The 24774-nt window shown below is 51.8% G+C and overlaps 1 protein-coding gene across 1 annotated transcript; it reads right to left on the minus strand.

The window, feature by feature from the left end:
• Positions 1 to 6983: 6983 nt before the first annotated feature.
• On the minus strand, positions 6984 to 23980 carry LOC131213203 (protein capicua homolog). Its single transcript, XM_058207198.1, has 4 exons — positions 23619 to 23980; positions 10777 to 10923; positions 8238 to 9141; positions 6984 to 8171 (listed from the first exon to the last, which is right to left on the minus strand). The coding sequence occupies exons 1-4, from the start codon at positions 23978 to 23980 to the stop codon at positions 6984 to 6986; spliced, it is 2601 nt and encodes an 866-aa protein (XP_058063181.1).
• Positions 23981 to 24774: the final 794 nt, after the last annotated feature.

The following is a 24774-nucleotide window of genomic DNA, read 5'->3' on the forward strand; positions in this document are numbered from 1 at the left end:
CCCCCCCCCCCCCCCCCCTCCCAATCCATCCATCCGAAGCGATTGGCGGTACGTTTCCACTGTGTTTTCACTGATTATTTGGACGCTCGTGCGCTGGGCAGGGTGGGTGGTGGGTGGGGTGGTGGGTACTGTGGGGTGCTGAGGCAGGATGTGTGCCAGGCTGTGGTTCCCCGCTCCCACTCCTCGCTTCCTCTCTCTCTCTCTCGCTTATTGGCTGTCATTGCGGCTCTCCGAAACGGTGTGTGGTGTGCAGTGCGAACGGAACGAATTGAAGGGGGGGGTGCTAGTGGGGCTGGGATGGCATGTGCGGGGCATCGAGGGGGGGCCAGGTCGAGGCGGGAAGCAGCAGCAGCATACGAGCACGCACACAGCGCGTGGGGTGCGCGGCGATAATCAGATTACCGAATCAGGAGCTGTGGGTAAGGATGGCGGCGGAAGGAAGCTTGGGGGGGGTTGGAGCAAGGATGAGGCGGGCTGCGGCGAGATGAGATGGCAAAAGTTTGCGAAAACACAGCGCCCAAAATTTAGATCAACTCTAATTACAGTTTGATTGGCGCTTTCATCATCCCGCCCCCCCCCCTAACCCCCACCCCATCAGGACCCTGCATTGGGGGGGTGTGACCATGAGGGGGGGGGATTTCTTGAAATGCTTTCGACGCGAAGGGAACGAAGAAAACTAGCTTTCATCAGAACTTCCTTCGACGCAACCACCCCCCCCCCAAGCAACTGGATCAACTTGGGAGAGGTGAGTGGGGAGGGCGCACAGCAACCTGTTGATTGCTCCCTCCCCCTGGGTGGGAATGGTCGGCATGGGGGCGGGGGGGTGGGGGGGATTGATTCATCTTTTCGATTAGCGTCATTAAACTTTGTTTGCTTGGCGCACAATTTCGGGCGCCGCTCCTTGTTGCTCCTTGTTGCTCCTTGTTGCTGCTCCTGCTCCTTTAGGGGCGATTACTTGTCTCGGTACACAGTAGCAGACATTAAAGCAGCCATTAGCGCGAAACTACGGAGCGGACTAGCGGAAGATTCACCCTTTGGGCCCGTGATCCTTCACCGGAAGATGATCATTTTTGGAGCTGATAAATTAACAGCTTCTTAATAACTCCCTTTCCATAAGTACCCAGGTCCCAGGTGGGCAAGTTTTTTGGTGTAGGCAAACTCTTGCCGTTCTATTTTTATTCGATGATCGGCTCAATCCGCCGGCATAGAGAGAAACATATTGGTTACTACCACACAGCAGCACACAGCCAGAGCTTGAAATCTGCAATGAACGCGGAACGAGACTGTGCACTGTTTGCGCAACAAACGTGTAAATGTGTGTGGGGTGTGTGTGGATGAAAGCGAACTTTGATATTCAAGAAAACAAGAAATCATATGTTTTCGAACCCATCCCGAGCGAGCGAGCACATGGAAATAACAAAAACAAGTTTCCCGACTGCCCCGAACGTTGGATCTCGCCGCGAACACCTTTCCCTGCTTTTTTTGGCGAGCTGCGAGCGACAAAAAATCGAAACATGTCAATCCGGCGGCCCCGCGCCGTTCTAAGATTTATGCTGATAGCGTAATAAAAATTGACTATTTCCATCACAATAGCCCACGATTTTTGGTGTCGGATGGATGGATGGATGGTCCGTTTGGCGCAATTAAAAAAAAGCGCGCAATCAACGAAGGTTTTGACCGAGACCGTCCGAGAAGCTAGTCGGTCCCATCGGAGTGTCCCGGGCAGCCCGAAGCTGGGTGTTCTATGCCCACGGCCTATGCTGCTGGCCGCTACGCAAAAAGCGTATCAATATTATTTCACTCGAAGGCGAGAAATGACTCACTCACCGACTCGCCGAGAAGCTGCATTTCCGTGCCGGGTCCGGGTCCGGGGACCGAAACGAAAGCAACACAAGACGGCCACGGCTCTATCGCCGTCTTGCGTTGGTTGCGAAAGGGACTGCCGGAGGATGGCGGGGTGGAGGGGAGGGGGACCATAAAATTCTGTAAGACTTCGGCCGAGATCGAGACGAATGCGCAAGTTTTACGATCGCGCTGCCGCCAGCCATGAACCCGACGCGCGAGCGCGCCCGGATCGTTTCTCCACATATTTTCGCTCTCTCTCTCCGCTATCCGTCTCACTCGTGCACGCGGTGCGTTTTCTCGATGCTTCCGAGATGGGCGCGAAACTGTTGACTTGCGTGTCGCGTCGGGACGCAGCGCGCCAAACCAAAAAACATCTGCGAACATTTTAGAAGACGCGTATTTTTAGTAATATTTTGCTAGGCCCGCCCCGTTCTGCTAGAATCAAAAACAAAATATTGTTCACGACTGCAGGGCGGCGGATGCAGAATTCTGCGAAATGCCCGTGCCGATTGTTGTGCAATGCCGATTGTTATTGCAATGCCGATTGTTGTTGCAATGCCGATTGTTGTGCAATGCCGACTCTTCAAAGGCAGGCGATAATTGCTAGCACAAGAGTTTCGCATAGCCGCGTCTATCGAGCAGGGAACAATTATTTATCGTTCACAAAAGTATCGTTTGGTTCCATCGTCGATCGTCCTCATTACTATCATTTAACGTGTGAAGTGTATACACTGGAACCGCCAACTGGACGCCAAAGAGAGAGAGACCTAGATAACGGGCGAACCGGAGATGGTGATGATGATGAGACCCACCTCTTACCCCAACATAGGTTTTTTGATAGGCGAGATAGTTATCGTGTGATAATTGTATTTAACAAGTCCATTTAACTAATCCATGCATACAACGGCCATCCAGCCATTTCCATCAGAAGAAAACGCATACGGAACCACTCTCCGGGATTGCCCCCGTAAAATCTCCAGTTCCTTCAGTGTGTAGCCGCGGTTCCCTAGAACTATTGTAGCGCTAGGGTACCACTACTAAGGACGGCCGAAATTACATTTATCTAGGACATTTACGGTAGCATAAAAAAAATGGACATCAATGGACGAATTTGATGCACCTGTCCCACGATAGCACGAGTGCAGCGCGCGCGTCTCAAAAATATGTTGTCTCATTCATGCTATACTCCTAATTATTATAAAATTGCGTTTATTGAGAATTGATTTCGTAATACATCGAAGTTGATTGCCGAATGGGCTCGGCCAAAGCCTCTCCACATTATTTTTGAGAATGTTTGGTACCTATTCTTTTTCAGGTGTTGTTCGTTAGTGTACTTTAGTATTTTAAGTGTTTTTCTTGAATTTGGACAGGGGCCCCTTGGGCCTGTCTAAGACTTTTTCCCTATACCTTACATACCTAAGCCTACCCTACTACCTAAACTATTTACATTTAACATTATTTAAACTGCTTTCTAATTATATGTGTCACTGAAGACGGTATTTCAATTCTTGGTTTCTGCAGCAAGCGGACCAGTATTTTTTGTTTAGTTTTAGGGTGTGTTGAGATATTTTTTTTCAATCTAGCTAGTTTATGTATTTTTTCTGTGCTATGCCATGGAGGTTTATTTAGTATAATTTTTAACAACTTGTTTTGGACCATTCATGCTATACTATTATTCTAAGTTATTGTCAAAAATTCAAATTCTGTTTTCTTTTTTTTTCTCTCATCATCATCCAGCCTCCGCGATGCGTGTTAGTAGATTACAAGTCTATACTAACAACATTTACAACATTACATTACATTACATTTACAACATTTACATTTACCTAACTACTTCTTGGATGTACAGGGCGTTTAAACTCCCAAATGCTATCTGAATTAACTATCTCTTTGGGCTGATTGAGTTAAACCATTGGATACCCTTTACAAATAAGGAATTGCCGGCAATTTTCACAAGACATCTTTAAAATTCTTGGCTCTTGTGCTCAGCCCCTAACTATTCGTTCTCCTAGGTAATTTGGAAGCATACCCCTAACTAGTTAGGTAAATAAATATCATGGTCCGATACACCACCCCAACTGTTCTTCTGACATCCATTGCATAATGTCCAGCATTACCGCCGATGATGCTCTATCCTATTTCTTCGTCCCGAGAAATAGGATAGAGGGGCAAAACTCGAAATGTGGTGCAATAATAGCTTGGTAGAGGTGAACTTTCCCCCTAGCAGGTTTAAGTCTCTTGACACTCTGCTAAGCACTCCCGATTTTCTTGCTACCTTTGGTGATAACTCCATCGATGTGAGCATTAAAATTTGACCTGTCATCTAGTGTGACTCCCAGGTATTTCACCTGCGAGACCTTGGCAATTGTTTCCTTATTTATTAAGATGTTTGGTGGGAACCGAGCCTGCTTTTGACGAAAGTACCATAGAAAGCATGTTTTCTTTACGTGATAGGGAGAGAGAGAGAGAGAAAGCAGGGACCTGGACCTGGACCGTGCAAAAGTTCCGCGGTTGTGCATCCTCGGCAGGCAGGCGAAGAGACGGGTGCATCAGAATCTAATAAAACTTTGACACTTTTCCGCGCGCCATCCGCGCCGTTATGGGGCACACTTCAATAGCCATCCTTCGGTGCCGCGCAACCGGAAGTGGCCCGTTTCCGGTTAATCGTGTGCCTGGGCCGCGTTGGTCGGTGTACTTTACTGCTGTCACCAAGTGGATTAGCCGAAAAAAGTCCCGTCCCTCTCGCCCGCTAAGGGACCTTTGAAAGCGAAAACCAATTGACTTGATTGAATTCCTGCACGCAATTCCTGCACACAATGGCCTGCGATTCGGTCGGTTGGTGCCAATAAAAATTGCTCAACAACCCCCTCGGCAACCCTTGGCCCCCCCACCCCATTGGGGAGTTGGGTGGCATTTTTATGTGAACCCATCCCGGATCGGTTCGACTGTAGGGGGAATCTCTTCAGGGGGTGAAGGATCTGGCTGGTGTGTTGTGCGGCCCGCTAATCGTCTCCATTACCACCATTACATTCCATTACGTCCTCTCCTTGGTGGTCCTTTTAATTAAGTTCCCAAGCTGTCAGCTGTCGCCTCGAGTCGTCGTCGTCGTCCTCGTTGCATTTTCCAGCGGAAAATCGCGGACCGAGCGCGCTGGGTGGTGGGCACGTCGGCACTGGACCGAGGCGGCGCGGTGGCCCCCTCCTAGCGTGTTGCCATAAAACGGTGCCATAAACCCGACGCCCTTCCACAAGGCCAAACGCCCCAAAGGGGAGCTTCGGGCGGCCGAAGCGAATCGGCCAATCGGAACCGGGCTGGAGCGAGACCACCGGGCACCACACGTAGAGTCGCGACCACCCCTTGCCACCCCGCCACCCACCCCCCCCGTGACTTCCGTTCTGGCTCCAACCTCTGCAACTCATCGAAAGATCCTCTGCACATCATCAACGGGATGGGACGCAGTTTTGGGAAAGAAAAGCGAGTCGCGGTTGCTAAGGACTCTCTTTAATGGCTTAGCCCGAATCATTGCAACGTTCCAATGATCGTGTGTTTATTGGCTCGAGCTTCCCGCGCTCTTCCGAAATGCTTCATTTTTTTTTTATTAAACTCTTAGTTTATTGTAATTCATTTCAATCAAAAGGGGACAATGTTCAGTTTCGCTTACATCTAAACCTATCGGGTGGGTTGCCGCACATTTTCGCCGAACGACCGAATCGCGTTGGCGTCACACGATGGCGAAGATCGTCGTTTGGCTCAGCGCTCAGCCAGCTATTTTAAGTACGATTTCCACATGCTCCACACCGTCAGGCAGGAAATCCGTATGTACACAGTCGACGATGCCCACTTGCAACACTTAAACTTATGCGCTTCAATTTGGGGCACAGTTTCATTCTTACGGCGTAATTGTAGGTGGTAAACATCTTTTGACAAAGAGACTACGCAATTAGTGCCACCTGCCACGGCAAAGGCCAATTTTAAGGGGTGGAACGCAAATTGTGTTAAAGTGAAAATGATTTTTTTCACCGGAAATGTGATTTTGATTTTTCAGCGGAAATGTGATTTTGATTTTGGGCCGACTAACCGCCCTTGACACTTGCCAACGTGGATCATGCGCACTCCGTTTCAGTTCGTTCGCCAGCTCGTTCCGAATGGCTACGGTAAGCATAATTGTTATGTTTACAACACTCGGTTCTTATCGTGCGGAATGTAGGCTTTCCAAGGGCGTCTAAAGGGCTTAGCTGCTAATATATACACAAGGCACAATCGATGTCGATGTCGCAATCACCACCCTGGCTGGCTACTGCTTGCCCGAAACGAATCATCACGATTGCACCCTCGACATTTGTATGGGATAGGCATACGTACGTATATTTGGTTATAGGAAGAATCTAGGGTCATTTTTTTTTCTTCAATGTTTTTGATTTCCTTTGGATGTGTTTCAATTATTAGTTTGTAGAACTTAATTCTTGCCGTTTTACAATACTCGCTAAATATAACCAACGATTCACTTCTTATGAAAGTATCGGCAAAAGGGGTCTAAAAGATAACAGATGGGAGAAAGTACTAGCTAATACTTTCATTAAGCTTTGTTGTTGTAGTTAGACCACAAATGTCGAATAAAAACAGCAAGAATTAAGTTCCAAACCCCCCTAATAAATTCAACATTATATGCGTTCAACTATGATAAGTAACCTACTATTACTATTGATCCTCGCGTTAGAGATGATTTATCGTTGTTCGAACCCGTTTTCAAATTCGAAATCAATCAAGCTTTGTCGAAACTTTTACGCAACGCCGCCGCCGCAATGGAATGAATTCATTTCGCGGTGCGAGCTTTCGGCAGCTTTTCGGAGCTTTTCGAGCTTCTCCGGAGGTTAAAGCTCTCACAAGCCCCGACGTCCGCAAGCGTTCGAAGCGTTCGAAGCGTGTTCACTTCACCGGCTTGCGTTCTGCTCTCTTCCATTTCACTCCCACTCCCAATTCTCGATTCCTTTTTGCCGGCCCCTCGTCGTTCCTCGTCGATTTTACACCTTCGTTCCTTCGTTCCAACCGAGTCCAACCGAGGGGGGTGGGAAAAAAAAGGGTTGGGCAGGTGAAGAAAATGGCGAACCACCGGGCCTCGGCGTCGTCGTCATCGCAGGCTACTCCTCGTCCTCGTCCTTGTACAAACCGCGTACCGTTGGGGTGGGACCCCCCGTTGGGTTGGTTGCGCCCGTTGAGTATTGGTGGACACCGCCACCACCGTTGCCGAAGGGCGACTGCTCGATGGCCACGGAGGAGTAGGGTAGCTGGGGGCACTGAGGACACTGGGGGGGACACTGGGTGCATAGGAACGGGTGGCCCGTGGCCTCCCCATCCCCGTGCCGACCGTAGCAACCGTGGTTCAGGACCTGGTCCTCCTGGAGGAGGCCCTCGTCATGCAGGGCTCCACCGCCCCCGCCCCCCCGATCGACGTACGATCGGAAGGCACCCAGGAAGCCCTCGCCCTCCCCGACACTCTGCTCCGCAGGATGATACCATGCGGCGGGGCGGCGCTGTGATTGACTCGAAGGATCCGCCGATGATCCGGCGTGGAGCTGAAGGTCATACACGACATCGACCGGGCCCATCGGGGTGGGCGTCGTCTGTGGCTGTTGGCGTGATCCTGGCGGCGGGTCCCCGCCGTACTCCTGCTGCCCGATCGGCGGCATGGTGGCCGGTGACGTCGATGCCGATGGTGTGGAGATCATGAATCCACTGCCACCACTCGGTGTGATGGGCGTGAAGTGGGCTGCGGGTGGTGGGGTGTACGGGGGTGGTGTCAGGATGGCGTACCCGACAGGGACGACGAGCGTGGCGACCATGGCCGGAGGCGATCCGGCCGTCGAAGGAGTGCTCCGTCCGTTGCTGCTCTCGAGGACACCGCACGTTTCGTTCGAGGAGCCGAACGCCGCCGCTGCCGCTGCCGCCGCCGCCGCCGCGTTCGGATACTCGACGAATCCGTGGCCCTCCTGGGAGTCGCCCGTCACCTGGACGAAGTTGGTCCGAGGTGTCGTCGTAGCCCAGGAGCCCAGATAAGGCGAGGGTGTCGTCTGGCCGTAGGAAGTCGGAGGTTGTGGCGATGCCGGGGAACTTCCCGGGACCGGCAGGTAGGGCGTGGGGGGCGAGTGCTCCTGTGGGGTGGTGGTGCCCCAGTGGTACGCGGAGGGTGGGTGGTACGGTGACGTCTGCTCGTACGACGTCGACGGTTGATTCGAGAGCAGATTCGAGTGGAACTCGTAGATCGGCACGAACGTCAGCTCCTGCTCGCTGCTGCTGGCGGCTGATGCTGGTCGCTGCTGTTGCTGCTGCTGTTGCTGATGCTGCTGATGCTGTTGCTGATGCGGCTGATGCTGTAGGTTGTAGTGGTGCATCGCTTGCTGTTGCGGCTGTTGCTGGTGTTCTTGGTGGTAACTGAGTGGCTGTCGCTGCTCGGCGAACGAGAGTCCTGACGGTGGCCCGTGGTAATCCCCGTGGTAGCGGGCTAGAGGGCAGTTCCCCTCGCCGCCGCCGTCGGAGCTCGAGACCACCGCTGGCGGCACCCGGAACGGCAGCGACGATCCGTTGCTGCTGTCCGTGCCGCGGCTCCAGGGCTGTAGCTGGTGCAACCTCATCCCGTACACGGACGATCTGTTGCTGGAGGCTGCGGGGGCTACCCCTCCACCCATTCCGGGGCCCGCTGCTGTCAGCTGCCCATTGGAAGGCAACAGGATCTCCGGTGCTGGCTCCGCAGGATCTACGCCCCGTCCGGACGCTGCTCGCTTACCACCACCAGCGCCACCACCCATCCGGAACCAGCTATCCCAGGTGCCTCCCGCCGGACTCTTGGGTCCGAAGTCGGGACCCACCTTCAGGAGCTCCCCCTCCACCCCATCGCCAGACTTTCCGACGGCCGCCGGCGTTGCTGGAGCCGCGTCCGAGGTCGTCCTCGACACCTCGGCGCTGGCGGTCCTGGAAGCCGCCGTCGGCCGTCGGTGAGGTCGGCGAGCCGTCGACGCCGCCGCCGCCGCCGGCGGCGCTACTTGGTGATCCTCCCGTTCATCGTCCCCACCGGCCCCACACCGGTGATGGGTATCTCTGCTTCCACCGACCGCCGGTCCCGGTCCCACGCCACAATTACTACACAACGTGGGATCGGCACCGCCACCACCACCCGCGCCGGCCTTCTTCGCGCGCTTCCGACGCGGCTGGTACTTGTAGTCCGGATGCTGGCGCTTGTGCGCCTTCCGGAGTAGCTCCGCCTGCGCAACAAACGGTTGCTTGTCCTCGGGCGACAGCATTCTGCGGGGAGTCGCGGGGAGAGAAAAAAAAAGCGCCCAAAAACAAAGGTTAGTGCAAAACAGAACGAGAGGCCACGGGAGGAAACAATTGTCCGTATTCTGTAGCCTCTGGGGATCGATACCCCGGGAGGCGGGTGAGAGATGAGGGAACTGTTTGTTTGTGCAGCTTTTCCACGCTGCAAGTGTCGGCTTTCTTGCCCTTCAATGGCTGTCATTGGCGACAAAATGGTGGGGTGCCTCATTGTTTCCTTTATTTTGGGGAGTTTAGCGTCAGGAACCCCTAGCTCCCTGTGTGTTGCCGTGTCCAGAGGCAAGGTTTTCCTGACCTTTGGTCAGACTTCCTGGGAGCGCTTCCTGCGGTTGCTCCAGAATTCCCGAGCGAAAGCGAACGATCACACCGGAGGGTGGGGAGGGGTGGGGGGGGATGACGCACACACAACTTCAACCGGTCGCTGGTCCGGACGCGCCGGGGGTAAACAGACCATTGGAAATTGATAACCACGACGAGTTGACGAGGGAGCTCCGGAGCTCTAGGAGTCCTGCGTTCATCGTGGAGAGAGCTTCAGCTGCCGAGGGGTCCCGCCGGTATCTGGGGACCGTTATCGGACGATAACTGCTGTGTGCATGGTAGAAGGGATAATGACAGCGCCGTCGCACGGATCGGGACTTTTGGGACGCTGGAATCCCATCACATTCCTACACGGCCGATCCACACAGGTATCCGGACCCCCGGACCCTTCCAGAATACCGCTAGAACCCCTGTGGTTCCCACGACGCGGCTCTTCAAGGCCGCGAACCCCTTTCTGGCGCGGGAGAAGGTGTGACATTCTTCTGACACTCAGACCCCGACCCGGGGTCATGGAAAAAGGCGGACCTAAGAGCCCTGACCTGAGAGCCCCCAAATCCGACAAAGTTGTAAACTAGAGAGGCGCGAAAGAGGAGAGGCTCCCAGATGCATACCTCACGCGCGTGTAACTTTCTCTATCTAACTCTTTCTCTCTCCCTCGCTCGCTTTGGTTTGATCTGCTTGCTTCTAATCGCGGGAGCTGCAGGGAGGCCCTGCATTCCACCACCGCAACGCTCGCGTTTCTGCACTTCCGCGCTCTTCCGCTGACCTTGCTGACTTCCATCGAAACACACATACACACATACACACACGCAGGCACAAATAGAAAGGGAGCAAGGAGATGTCGGGCACCAAGCCGCCAACTTCATGCGCCGTTTCTTCCAACGGCGCTTCGACAACGCCAAGAGGCAGAGGAGGTGAGTGGCGGCGGGCGTCTGATGTCTTTCCTTATCATCCGACTCGACGCGCCACCTCAGTCTCCAAACCCCCCTCCCCCCCTTCGGAGCCTTTCCCCCTTTGGCTTCATTCCTCAATCTGCTCCCTTCTGGGGGGAGCCCCTATCGCGGACCGGATTTGGACGACATTCGAGGACAAATAAACAAATCGTTAAAAAAAAAAAGTGAAGAATGAAAAGAAAGTGAGTGAGTGAGAGGGAGAGGGAGAGCAATTGCCGACATGGAAAAAAAAACACACGTGAAGGGTTACGGGCCGACGACGCTCGATAACGGACGATCCCCATCCGAACGCGGTAACGGCTTCTTCTGGCGGACGGAGGGGAACGATACTTACTTCCAGAGCCGGCCAAGGTCCTTGCTGATTTCCGAGTTCTGCAGTTTCGGTTCCAGCTTCGCCATCTCCCGGCGGGCGGTCTGTGCCCAGACCATGAACGCGTTCATGGGCCGCTTGATGTACGCCCGTTTCTTCATTTCCGGTGTTCTGTGGGCGAGAGGGGGCGAGGCGAGGATTAGGCCACAATTCGTTGTGGTTTTTGACGGGCGAGGCCAACGTCTAAACTGTGCCGTGACGAACGCTCGCCGCTGGATTTGTTTATCCGAAACAATAACAACCGCTTGCTAAGCAGCGATTCAGGTGCCTTTAGGTGGTGGTCGGTCGGTGCTCTGCCGAAATGCGGTTAACGTGACATCATCTTGGCATTTTTGGAAAGAAGGGGCAAAACAGTGAAGGGAGAACCAGCGACACATCCACCGGTGACCGACGGACTTTCTGTGAATGTGTAACAAATTCCCCTAGCAGAGGCCCACAGAGGGTTTTTCGTTCCCTGCCACACGTGCTATGCTATCGGAGCCTAGGGAGACGATCTTAGAATGAACCGTTACTGGGTTATATAATAAGTTTTGACGATCGATACCAAAGGGCGCAGCTAGGAGCTTAATTTTTTTATTGGTCTTCACTCTTCAAATGAACGTATGTGAAGTTTTATTTCAATCGGTCACGTAATTATTTTTTTTAAAGCCATTTAGTATCGGCATGTCACAGTATTTTTTTTACAATGGGAAAAATCAAGTATCGTGCAGCGACTTAATTTTTATTTTTGGAAAATTTTAAAGTAAAGGAAAATTTTGAACGAAAGTTTAAAAGTATCGAAGGGCTTTCACCTTTAATTAGGGGGCAAAAAGGGGGATTTCTAAGTTTAAACGCGGTCGTAGTAGCCTGCAAGACGATCCATGTCGAAAACGTCAAAAAAACAGACACAACACCTGAAATCGTAAAACAATACAGGATATCGTTTTGGAAAATCATCGAATCATAGGAAAGAGATTTAGCAGAGGCCTTGCCATCTCATTGAGCAGTGTAACCAATATTTTGACTGAAGTTTTTTTTTTTTTTTTTGATACATGTTATAGGATAACATTAAATTTTTTTAGGCTTTCGCATCTTGCCGTGTTGAACCAATCTATGTTAAAGTCCCCCATAACCAAATTCTTTTTGTTCAGATGAACGAATTCCTCTAGCCATACATCTAGTATTTCCATAAAACGTAACTGGTAACTGGAGGTGCCACTACAAACAGAGCAAGAGAAACCTGCTGTGCTCCAGAGAATCCCTTTTTAGTGGAGGATGTCATGCATTAGCATGGTCTAACACTTTAAGGGATGGCGACCGTTGTACGAAAGGAGTAAAGCTCTAGATGCCACGATTCTGGAGAGTTTGCTCCCATACCACCCTCTCGCTGATTGTTATTTGTAATTATCGATAGATAAATCCGTCCTTCTCAAACCTATGCAGGGGTAAGAGGTGGGACTTATCATCATCATAGTTTTGGGTTCCTAAAAGTTCTGTGCAAAATGGGTACCGCTTTCGCTAAAAAGGGATCAAAATGACATTCGAATGCAAGTTTCTCGACAACATTTAGAGCGTTTGGGAAAGGATAAAGTTGATTTTATGCATCGAATCATCATTATGGATGAGGCTTGGGACTCTTATCATGATCCTGAATCAAAACAAGAGGCTAAAGAATGGTGTGAACCTAGTTCTTCAGCTCAGAATCAGAATAAAATATTGCTGTAGCGGATTACTAGCAAATTGATAAAATAATAAATTTTGATTATTGTTGTAACCATCTGAACCAACTGAAAGAAAAAATTCGTGAAAAAAGACTCGGTTTGAAGAAGAAAAACATCCTCTTTCATCACTAAAATCCATTAATTAAAGTTCGAATTGTTGGAGTATATCCACCCTATTCACCAGATTTGGCTCCTAGCGACTTCCATCTGTCTTCAGACCGAAAAAAAAATCGTCCAAAAATACTGTGACTGGGGGGCTACATGAGGTGTTCCGTAATGTTTTTGACATTACAGATTAATGCCAAACTGCTGCGCCTCTGTCAAAACGTTTACGGGTCGCGCAAGGCGTAAACCCGAGCGTAATTATTTTTTTCATACGCTTTGCTTACAAACAGAGGATAATTTAAGATCTTATTTGCTGGTGTAGCAACAAAATAGGAAAAAACAGATAAAAAATTCAAAAATCAATCAATTTCTCTTCTATTTCTATTTTCTCGGACCAAAAACGCGAACGTAAACACGTTTGACATTTCGTTTATAAATTTTTGCTGCCACACGAAGCGTAAACGTTTTGACATTACAAATTAGTTTGACGCTAGTTTTCACGCTTCGTGTAGCCGCCTAGTGACATGTCGATACTAAATGGCTGGTAAAAAAGAATTAAGTGACCGATTGAAATGAAACTTCACATACGTTCATTTGAAGCACTCTACCAATACGGCAATATAACAGTGAACCCTTTTGCCTTGGTGGAGTAGAGGTGACTTAAGCCACAGGAAAAATGGGAAAAATGGGCTGTCTCACGCGCAGCGAACGTAGGACACTCTTGTCACACAAATCGGACCAGATCGGACCAAACGCTGAAAGCTGTTCGCCCGAGCATCCCGTACCTTTTCACGGCCCTCGGTGGTGCGTTTTTTTATTGCGGCTGGCTTAGGTCTCACGACCCCTTGGGTCCCAAGACTGTTGTTTGCTCCTTGCGGCCGACCGTCACCGGAAGGCGTCTCGTTCGGGGAAAGATAAGGGACCCCGGGACCCCGGGTATCATAAAGACCCGCGAGACTGTTTACCGACCGTGCACATCCTGGCGAGTGCGACCGGAAGTGCTTTACACCGGGACGTTTACACCACAGGCCAGGCAAACAGAGTGCCCACCGATGCGCAGGTCAAGTGCGCGTGTTGAGCGGAACCATTTCCTGTGTGCGCCTGCGATTTCCAGGATCCACGAAGCGAGCAGCATGGGCGAGCTAATCCAAGCCCACCACCATAAAGCCAGAGCCGTTGGGCAATAAAAAAAAAGACGAAACGCAGCAAAAAAAGTTGAACCCTCCCCGCCGCCACATTCCAGATTGGACTCGGTGCTGACGGCGGTTCCTTGACGTACGTCGATCGCAATCTCTGAGTCATTAGACGCGAGGTGCAGCGACGCAAATCCGAGCGGTTCCGAGCTCTTTGTTTACAGAAATGCGAGCTGCCAACTGCCAGCTTCGTCGTCGCCGCCGTCAGCAACCATCATTAACATCTCTCGATACCCTTGCGTCCACCCCAATCCTGCCTATCGGGATCGAGAGCAATGGAGTGTCTCAGCGGCGCGGCCTGGCTCGGCTTGGCTTATCGCTTATGCAATCTCCCACACAGCGGGCGGATCGAATCATCACTTGGTGGTGGTGGTGGTGGTGTTGGTGGTGGTGCTGATCCCGAAAAAAAACCACTGCCCGATCCCTGCGCCGGATGAAGGCGCGCATCCGTTAGCGCATTCTCCAAGCACAGCAGCAGCGGGGAGGCTGACTTCCTGTGGGGGGCGGCGGGGGGCGGGCGGACAGACGAAGAAGGGAATGGTGTAGGGCAAAACGACTTCTGGTCCTGGTTCCACAGTCCCTGACCACCACCCTTCTGACCCTCCGTCTGTGCCACGTGTCATTCGAAGCCGCGAGAGAGAGAGAGAGAGAGAGCCGTGAGTGAGTTATGTTTCCCGGCCTCTCTCGGAGCCGCCCCGGTGCCTTCATCGCGGTTTTATGTTCATGTTCCCCCCCCCCTCCCCCTCCCCCTCTTTCAGCCTCACCAATCGACCCACTTTGCGCTGCGTGCGCGCTCTCTTTGCGCTGTGCTGTCGCCGGGGGCCCCGCGATTTGATTCGGTCACCCCGCGGGGCTCTGAAGATGGGCGGTTTCCGGGTGGCGGGAGCCCCCCCTCCCCCCCCATCACCCCACACACCATCCATCCCGTCGATTGCAGCACCAGAAATCGAACAGCGAGATTGAGCTGAGCTGGCTCCGGATTCGAAGGTGACGAACACCTTGTCCAACCAACACCACTTGAGCCGACTGGTGTCACCAGCCACTCACACATACACCTTCTAAAAAAGACATACACCCTCACACACGACACAAAGTTTTCGTTCGCATTCGGATCGCCCAACCGACCACTTGTAGGAATTGCGCGTGTCGATCCAAGCGCGCCTCATAAACTCCGGTTTTTTAGGGCCTTCTTCTCTTCGTTGCATCGAGGAAAAAAACCCCCCCCCCCCCCCCCCACCCCCCACCACCTCGCAAGATTGATGGACTTCCGCTTCGGGTCGCAAGCGATGGCATATGGGATCGCTCGCCGATGCACCGCCACTTGTTGCATCGCCAGATGACTTACGCATGGCTCTTGGGCGCGGAGGCTGGAGGAGAAGGTGCGGTGCGTGATATGAAGCAGCCGCGTGGATGCTGGGCTGGCCTTAATGACCCGGGCTGGAGCCGGGTCGCTGGGCAATTTTATGGGCACGACGACGACGGCCACCGACACGACACGGAACGGAAACCATCTGGAGTGGGTATGGCTGGCTGGACCCCCACCTCGAACCAGGGTTCGTTCACCCTGCTGGCGGTTTTTTTCCCCCTCCCCCCGCCGCAATTTCGGTTGGCAGGCACGACACTTGCCACTTGTCGTCCGGTGCAAAACCTAGACCTAGGATACTCGCGGAGGCCTAGCCCCGGCCACGGTACACGTTGGAGACGGGAAAGTGTCGAGCCTCTAACCAGCTGGATCGAGTTTCGAGGATCGATTCGATCGAAAGGAAGGGAGTTATCGTTTGAAGCTGAGGCCCGAATTTGGAAGCAAATCATAATCCCCAAAGGCACCATGTTGCCTCCACTTTTAATCTTCAAACGTAAAACCCTGTCTGAGAAAAAAATCCCCACAGGAGTATTGATTTATTTTCATTCAAAAGGATAGATGGACCAGAGCAAGGCATGGACTGGTGGTTTGATAAGGTATGGTCTAGGCGACCTGGCGGCCTGCTGAAGAAAAATTCTCTTTTGGTTTTTGATCAGCTTTAGAGGGCATTTGACGGAAAAAGGCTAAAGAACTGAGAACGCAGTTAGCAGTCATTCCAGGCAGTCTCACAAATCAATTGCAACCTCTTGATATCAATAAACCTTTGAAGGCAAATATGAAGGAGGAGTGGACCAAATGGATGAGTGAATCTGATACAAACTTAACTCCATCAGGCCTGTTGCAGAGGCCAACAATCTCACTCAAGTCTGCCAGTGGGTAGGAAAACTTCATGGGATGCCATCAAGAAAGATGTTATCATCAAATCATTTAAAAACGCAGCAGGTATTAGTAATGCATTAGTGGGCCCTGAGGATGATGCTATTTTTGCCCAAAGTGATTCCTCAGACACAGATGATGATGGCATGGAAGAATGAGCTAGATGAGCTGGTTAATCAATGTTTGGAAACAGAAGATATATGTTTGAGACCTGAAGGATTTCATCATTTCTATGACGAATGAGTTATAAAATAAGTCGTTAAAAAAATAAAGCAATCTACGGTAGTTATCGCCTTCATAGCTCTTTTAAAGCAGCATTTTATCGGTGGTTCAAAAATTTCTCAGAGCGGCCGGAGAAGATGTGATCATCGAAAAGCAAAGTTTTGCTCGAATGTGAACAGTTTCGCTTGCAGTTTTCTTCGACTGCAGCGATTGTGCTATTGTTTGGCCAAAAACTACAAACTAATGATGCCAAAGCCCACGTATCTGGCCCCTCTTGTGGCCTTTTCTTGTTTCCAAAACTCAAATTACCGCTTCGTGGTCAATTAATTTAATAGAAGACACAAATCGCCGATAAGACAAAACACGTTCAAGCAAAACAGCTGTAAAAAATGCACTTAGCCGACTTTTTTAACGTAAGTCAAACACAAAATAATCGGAAAATCGAATAAAGCATTTTCTTTCAAATCACAAATTCCCGGTACTTATTTAACAGAATGTAAATCCAACTACGAACAAAAGAGACCACTTAGTTTCCTACTTAGGTTCGCGACTTTTCAACCAGCCCCGAATGGTCACTTAAAATTGATTCCCACTGAGCCTTTCGATCCTTTCAAACAAGCTCATCAAGGTCTGGAAGAGTCCATCGGCGATAAAAAATACTGTTCACTGTGTTCACTTTGTTTTATACGGCTGTATGTTAATTTTGTGTCTATCCAAAACTAACCTCCAGTCAGTACAAATCAGACTGAATAAAATTCTCAACATGATCTTTAATTTAGACTGGAAAACACCAACGAATCTTGTCCTAAAGCTTGCTGGCGTGCATAGACTATTGTTCGAAATGAACAAAGTAAAAGAAGCCCTAATGCTGTTAAGTTGTTAAATACGAAAAAATGACTCAATACCACGTGGTATAACATATAATCTAACAGGATCTAAATCGAAACATTTTCACTTCATCATTTTGAGACCTTGGACCTGTCAAATTGCTGAAATCCCACTGCGGATTATCTCTATACTCTGATGTAATCAAGCAATTTTTGTCTAATAAAGAACCAATTTAAAACATTAAAAATAATAATAATGTTGTGTCTGGTTGAAGCTAGTCGGGTAAGAAATTTTACTCGAATGAAGTGAAATGACTGACTCATAAGTGGTTAGAGCATCGCTAGGGGGGGCTGATCGTATTATGGGCCCTGGAGGGGAGATGACGCTGAAGAATAAATCCAACTACGAACAAACTCCTTACGCTCCGCGAGCCTTGTCAGCGCCCGCGCGTCAGAGTTTCGCCGGATGGATCTGCCGATGACGTCATGATGAAGCCCCGAGTGTTCCACATTCGACCCGACCCGATCAACGGACGCTCCCGCGGCTGGGAGGCGAGGCGGGACAGAAGTCGAAGGCGTGCAAAAACCCCAGCCGAAGAACACCCAGCCGGGTGTCGCCTGTCGGGTCGGCCTGGGACCCAAAAGGTGCTAAGTGGCGGGTCGTGTGTGTCGCCCCCGTCTAATGTCCCGCCCGTTCGTGTGCCCCCCGCTTGTGTGTGTGCGTGTGTCTGAGAAACGGAGACAAGAAGGCGCACTTGCACACCCTTTTTTTTTCCCTGACGTTTGACTCCGCGAGACTCCGCGGGAGGTGCGACTGTTTGCCGATCGCTTTGCGAACCACCGCGAGATGTCCCCCGATCGCCCGCCGGTTGGTGACACACGGTGTAAGCCGATAATTAGCGTGTAAACGGGAGCCTCGTCCTCCGTCCAGCCACAGGGATGCCACAGGACGCTGGACGCGCTGATAATTTCATTAGTCAACAGTCCGGAGTCCGTAGTCCTGGGGGGCCCAGGCCCTCGGTGAGATGGCCCTGCTACCACCCATCACCACCACCACCACCCCCCTCCCTAGCTTCGAGGGCAAAGACTGGAAACATCAAACCCGAAGCCGCGGCTTCGGTCGGAAGCCGGATGAGCCTTTTTCTGAACAAATACCGAATGTGTTATAGATTTGGGCTTCCGCTCGACTTTTTGGGACCACCCCCACCGCCCACCCACCTGACCCCTACAATCAACCGACCGACCGCCCGCCGGAACCGGGCTTCCGTTCCCGAAAAGAGCGTTGGGACTCTGGGGCCTCTGCCGCTCCCAAAAACCGTTCTCACCGACCGGTGGGGGGGGGGGGCTCCCACGGGCTCACTTCGTTTGTCGCCGAAAGTAGAACCGCCGCCGCCGACGCCGCCGTCGGCGCCGAACAAGGGCCTCACAAATTGCGTTATTCAGATGCAAATTCAAACAAACACGCGGCGCCCGTCCCGAAGAAAGGAGAAAACACCACGGCACCGTGGGGGGGCGGGCGGTGGGTGGTGGGGGGGTGAAGGGAGGTGCTTGGTAGTTCCATCTTCCAGAGGTCCCCCCGCCATCTCCTCCGCCGGTCGTCGGTTTCTGTGTTGTGTTTCCCACATAACCCGCGCGCGATGTTTGTTGGGCGGCGGCGGTGGGGGCTGGTGACCGGTGGTGGGGTGCATGGGGGGGAAGGTACCGCCGGCCGAGCCCAACACCGAACCGAAGTGCGCTGACCGCCCAACGCAAGCGCGGAAGAGTGAGAGCCTCCGTGCGCAACCATGACCTTAGCGTGCTCTCTCTCTCGCTCTCTCTCGCTCTCGCTCTCCCTCTCGCGCTATCGCACCCGCGTAGGGCACGTGCGTTCGCGGGTCGTGACGTGAGTCTAGGGCGGCGGTGGATCGCTTCTCAATCGGCGGCACCGAACTCCAAACGCAAGGAAACACACGACGCAAGGCGGCAGAGCGGGCAGTGAGAGCGATAGAAAGAGTCAAAGAGGGGGAGGGGAGGGTGCGGGGAGCGTAGCGAAGAAGAAGCACGCGAGCGAAGGAGGTCATGAAGGAGATACTTGTGGTTCGAAGCAAGATGTCAAACGGCGGACGGACGGACACCGGAGGTCTTCTGACTTCTCTCTGATCGCACATTTCGCACGACGCGAGGCAGGAGGGGGGGGAGAGAGAAAGGGGCGGCGGTGATGGCTTATCGGAAAACCCTTATCGGTTCGCGTCCACCAACAACCGCATTTGTTACCGCATTTTTTTTTCGGATTCGGGGGTAGCCATTCGGAGCCAGCGAAGCGGGCGACTTCCTGTGCGAAAACCCCCCGCAAAAAGGGTAATCCATCCCAGTGTTTGGACCACCGATTTCCCCGTGACGTTTGTGAAACGTCGGCAGTGGGGATCGAGATCGGAGATCCGATTGAGCCGGAATTTTGCGTCCAAACGCAGACCACCGCGCCCAGCTCGTTACTAGGAGGGTGTTCATTAAGATTTAACGTTCGATACCAGAGGGTGTTGCTATGAGCCTAAATTTTTTTTGGGTTATATTGGTACAATCTTCAAATGAACGTACGTGAAGTTTCATTTCAATCGGTTACTTAAGTTTTTTTTTACAATCTTGTAATCAAGTACCGTGCAATGATTTAATTTTACTTTTTGGAAGGTTTGGAAAAGCAAAGGAAAATTAGGAACCCATTTCACAAGTGTATAAGTATAACTTTTTTTTTGGAAGGGTTAATTCCTTCCATTTTTTTAAATGTAAAACAATTTCGGTTAAATGTTTACCTCGATTGGGGCTTGGCAGTAACTTGAATTTGGGTCTTAAGGATGCCAATAGCAAAATAGGTGGCATGTTGACATAACATAAATATTGATTGTCACTGTTATGGCACGTAGCGCCGTTCTGTTCAAACCAAACGCCGTTCAGGTTCTCAGCTTCAATTTCACCGAAAAACCAATCAGCCAAAATCCGCACCAAACAGTCACTCGTTGTGGGTGGGCATTGACTTCTCTTGCATGTGGTTTTTCCGAACCACAATACTACTTATTAACATAGCCACATAGGTGGAAATGATCTTCAATTAAAATGTGCTTTTGACGAATGATTTGGTGACCTACCACTTTGAAAATAAATTTTTCATTTTACCCAATTGTCTGCAACCAGAATTATATTTTATACGCAAATGTCATGAATGAACCTTTTCGAAGAAATGTTCAACCATTGTAAAATATTCAACCGTATTTTTTATAACCAAATGAAATCATGCATCGTTAATGAAACATTTAATTTGTTTTTTTTTTTAAGGTTTAAAGCAAACGAAAAATATGAACCCATGTTACAAGTGTATAAGGACTCTTCAGGGATTTCTGAACGTGGTCGTACTAGCCTTCCAGACGATCCATGTTTAGAACTCGCAAAAACAAACACACACCTCTTGAAATCGTAGACAACTAACAGCATATCTAATTTAGTATCATGCCTAGCTATCTCAGCAGAGCAGTATAACTAATATTTTTCCCCCGAAGTATTGGGTTTCAGAATTCACCGATTTCATCAAACCAACAAAAAATCATGCGTGAGCAGCGGTTCCCATCAAATGATGACGTCATAGCAGCAGCGGAAGCGTATTCTGAAGACCTTCCAGAACTTCTCACTTCAGGGACGGAGTTTTTAAGTTGGAGTCTCGTTGGAACAAGTGAACAATGGAATGTTCAGGAAGATCAATAATAAAGTGCGTTTCGAAAACCATAAAAATGTATCACTCTAAGTCGAACCGCCAAAACCATAATGAGGAACCGCAGTATTTTGTACGCCACGAGCGGAGTGCGAGAGAAGGAGAGGGAAGGAGAGAGCTGGAGAGAGAGAGCGAGAGAGTGAAACAGTGACCGATGTGCGCGCAGCGACGGAAAAATGTTGATCTAATTAAAGCGCCTGCGCCCCGGCCCTGATTCATCTCGTCCGCCGAACACACACCCACACACCAACGCGCCCAGAAGTGCACGGTCCGTTTGCCCGGGTGTCCGGGGGGGTTCCGCGGAACACACTCATCACGACCGACCGACGGCGGCGGCGACGGCGGCGATGATCATCATCTTTCGTCGTTTGCGGCGCGCGCCGATCGCCGGTTCCAGATAATAATATTTAAAACTGAAGGCCTACTTAGGGGGGGCCGGGCGAGATTGATTATGCCGCTAGGAGTGCAGGGGGGGCGAAGGGGGGGAACTGGGGGGACTGGACTGGGTGGTTGGTGGGGTCGGGATGGAGCGAGCATCTTCGATCGGCCTCCCAGACGAACCTCCGGGCTCCGGTGGAACCTCCGTCCGTTGGACTTCCAACGAAATGTCCTTTCGTGCCCACAACATCCGTGCCTCTTACTGCTCCCCTTCCCCCTCTCTCTCGCCGCCACATCTTATCATCCGCGGAGAGTTTGGCGCGGATCACCCACGGCGCACGGTTTCGGTTCAGAGAGCCGCGCCGCGCCGGGCGCTGCTTAGAAAAAAAGGAAATGTGCAACCTAATCGTTGTTTACACGTCACTTACAGTCGCTCTTGCTTCTTCTTCTTCTTCTTCTTCTTCTTCGCCGTCGTCTTCGTCGGGCTTCTCGTCTCTTTCGCTGTGAGTGAGTGTCTTGAGTCGGCATTTGTCGGCGGCGGCTTGCCGCCAACTCTGCTTTTCAATAAACCGCCGTTCGTTCTTCACCCCGCCGCGGCGGATGAGGAGGGCGGTGAGGTGAGGGAGACAAAGGGAAAGCCGAAACCTTGCTCCCAGAGTGATAGAGAGAGAGAGAAGAGAGAGAGGACGCCGGTCCCCGGAGAACTGGACCGGATCGCCACCGGAAGTGCCGGAACATCCGGTGATCCGGTCTGCTCTCACTCCTTTCCCCGCAAAACGGAACCCAAACTCCACTGGTTGGCCAGAGAAAAAAGACCCGCACGGGACGGTGGATTCCGGGACGACTCGGACTGGGAGGTCGGACCTCACTTGAGTCAGGAGCGCTGACGGACACCGATGGCCCCTTCGGCGTACTTGGCGTTACTGCTCAGGAGCGCGCCGGAGATGTCAAGAGGTCACGAGAGTTTCATCCAATCCGCTTCTTCCGCCCGTTCGCCGCCCTGTCACTGATCCATGGGGTCAGACGATCCTCGCTCGCAACACTTCGGTCGAGATCCCCAGCACTCTCGAGAGTCTCGAGAATCATCCGCGATCGATAGTTATCCTGACACCCGCCGAGCGAGTGATAAGGCCCTGAATCCAGACCAGACCTTGGTGGCCTCCAAGATCGGAAGATCACCACGTAGAGTCTAGGGAAAGCTGCTACGAAAGCGGAGAAAAGCAATCGAGGACACTCGTCTAAACTGAACGAGGTCTTTGGACGGAATCTCAATCCCAATATTGATAGCCAGTAAATGGGAATTATCATATTTTATGAATTATCACGTGCGAATTGATCATTGGAGCATTAGTGTCCGAGAAATTGTCCCCTTTGGTCTCGGTGACCCAAGGACCCAAGGTTCCCAATCCAGACTGAAGAAGGGATTGGGTGTGTCACGTCCGAAGCATAGCATTCCTGACACTTCCCAGGGCCCACTTGCTCTCTCACTCACACCACACAATCCACGATGAAAGGGGGTATTTGCACCTCTCCGGCAAAGTGCAGGTCCGAAAACGGAGGACCGTAGAGCCCCACATTGTGTGTGTCAAGAAGTGGCCAATAAAATTGTAATAAAACATAAATTGTTAGCCGGGCGCTCGGAAGCCGGGTCGAGGCGCTTTTCGGTCGTCCGGGTCCGGCTCGCGAAGTAATATAAATAAATCAATTAACACCTAGAACGGGACACTAAAACGGGCAACAAACCAGAAGCCGGCGGCGGCTGGGCCGCCGGACACCAGAAAGTAGTCAGGCTTGTCCGCCAGTTTTGGTGCCGACCCCTTCTGTTTCGTCCGCCTACCCTTCGGTTCGGTCTATTGTTTTGCAAAGTTAATTCGGTGCCCAACTACGGCCCTCCCGAGCAGCCGGATGCAAGCAAAGGGACATTTTCTCGAAAGGTGTCCAATTTTATGGTTAATTTCTGGCTCCGGGTCTCCACTGGAAGGGGTTTTGACGATTGATTGTAAATTTTCTGACGAGCTCTCCCCCCCAAAACAGGTGCTAATCAGACAAATCGATACCATTCCCGGGGAGACTCTCACCTCACCCCCCTTTTTTCTTGCTTCTTTCGCACTCACTCTCGTCCGACTTGGTAATGGGAAAAGGGGCGAGAGATAAAAGTTCGTCCGGGGTGAAACAATGCATGGGAACACAAACACTGGGTCGGCTATTAGTCATTCAAATTTTATGCATCAATTGGTGCCGGTCTGTCAATTTATTCCCTCGCTCCCTCGGCCCCCTTCAGCCCCCGGTTGAGGAGCCCATAGTCCTCCGAGAGCCGGGTCGACAGACTCGAGATCGAGTTGCGTCCGGAAGGCGATCGTCCCCAATTGAGCTTCCTTAAATCACCACAGCACATCCTTAAATCACCTGGCAACCGCTACCGGAGGGGTCCACTGTTGCTCTTCGAACACCTTCTTGACGACCTGCGTGAGATGGGCCTTGGCCTGCGGCGGCAGGATGTTGTCTTCGTCGCCATCGTCCCGCACCAGCTCCGATGGGGCCCCGTCCGATCCGTCCGCGTCCAAGTCGCCAGGATTCTTGGACCCCTCGGACCCTTCGTCCTCCTCCTCTAGCAGGTGGAGATCGGAGTCGGCCAGGACCGCCGGTTGATCGGCACCCCCTCCGGGCGGACCAGCGTCGACCGCCGGTGATCGCAGCATGCCGGTGGCGTTGACCGGATGCTCCGCAAAGTCGGATCCTCCTCCCGCCGGTTGGTCGGAGGTGAGCATCGGAGGAGTTGATTGAAGCGAAGGGGTTTATTGCCACGCACTGCGAGATCGCACTTCACATCCAAACGCACTTCACAACACGTGTCAACTCTGTTTGATCATCAACTTTCACCGAATCGTTGGATCGGATCGACTCCCCGACGCCCGACTCCGGAATGGCTCCGGCGGACCTCCGGCTCCTCTTCTGGAAGAAGCGAAGAAGCGAATCGGGCTCGCTTGGCTGGGTCTGGGTTGGAATTGCCCGCGATGTCCGTTTCGCTGCCTTGTTCGTCGCTGCTGACCTCTCAAGTCTTAATGGCGCTTCGCGCGGTTGCGTCAACTGCTTATATAGCCGGCGGCCCGGTTCATGGGCCCAGGGGTTCATGCGCACAGGGTCTCATCCCCACACACTCCGCCGTTACAGTGGCTGTCCCCAGATGATCTCTTTCTGCCTATCTCTGCTCAGCATCTACATCGGTTGATTCGGTTGCGACTCATGTGGTTTCGTCTAGTCAGCAAACCCACGTAGCGTAAGGTGCGTGGGGGAGAGCGAACCAAGAGATACCTTAGCACGTCCCATGTAGCAACGGACCAACGGACCGGTTCATCACCCCGGTGAGGCTTAACCAATCAGGGAGCCGAACACGTTCAGCACGCGCTTAAAGTAAACAGGCAGCGCTTAACCAATCAGGACCTACAGAGCTACAGGAGAGCCAGTGATCGTGATGGTAAAAAAAAGGCAACCGGTTCGTAGCGGCCCAGGACGCAGGTCCTCTAGCTCCAATGTGTACCAGAACACCTCTGGCTGAGGTTCC

Source organism: Anopheles bellator, chromosome X (assembly GCF_943735745.2).
Source record: "Anopheles bellator chromosome X, idAnoBellAS_SP24_06.2, whole genome shotgun sequence".
NCBI lineage: Eukaryota > Metazoa > Arthropoda > Insecta > Diptera > Culicidae > Anopheles > Anopheles bellator.

Excerpts from the sequence above, each read along its gene's own strand:
- LOC131213203 (XM_058207198.1), bottom strand. The coding sequence starts at position 23,980 with ATGCTCACCTCCGACCAACCGGCGGGAGGAGGATCCGACTTTGCGGAG. Across the intron at positions 10,924-23,618 it reads CCTCCGGTAGCGGTTGCCAG|AACACCGGAAATGAAGAAAC; the intron begins GTGATTTAAGGA and ends TCTCGCCCACAG. Across the intron at positions 8,172-8,237 it reads AGCAACAGCCGCAACAGCAA|CAGCAGCAACAGCAGCGACC; the intron begins GCGATGCACCAC and ends CATCAGCAACAG.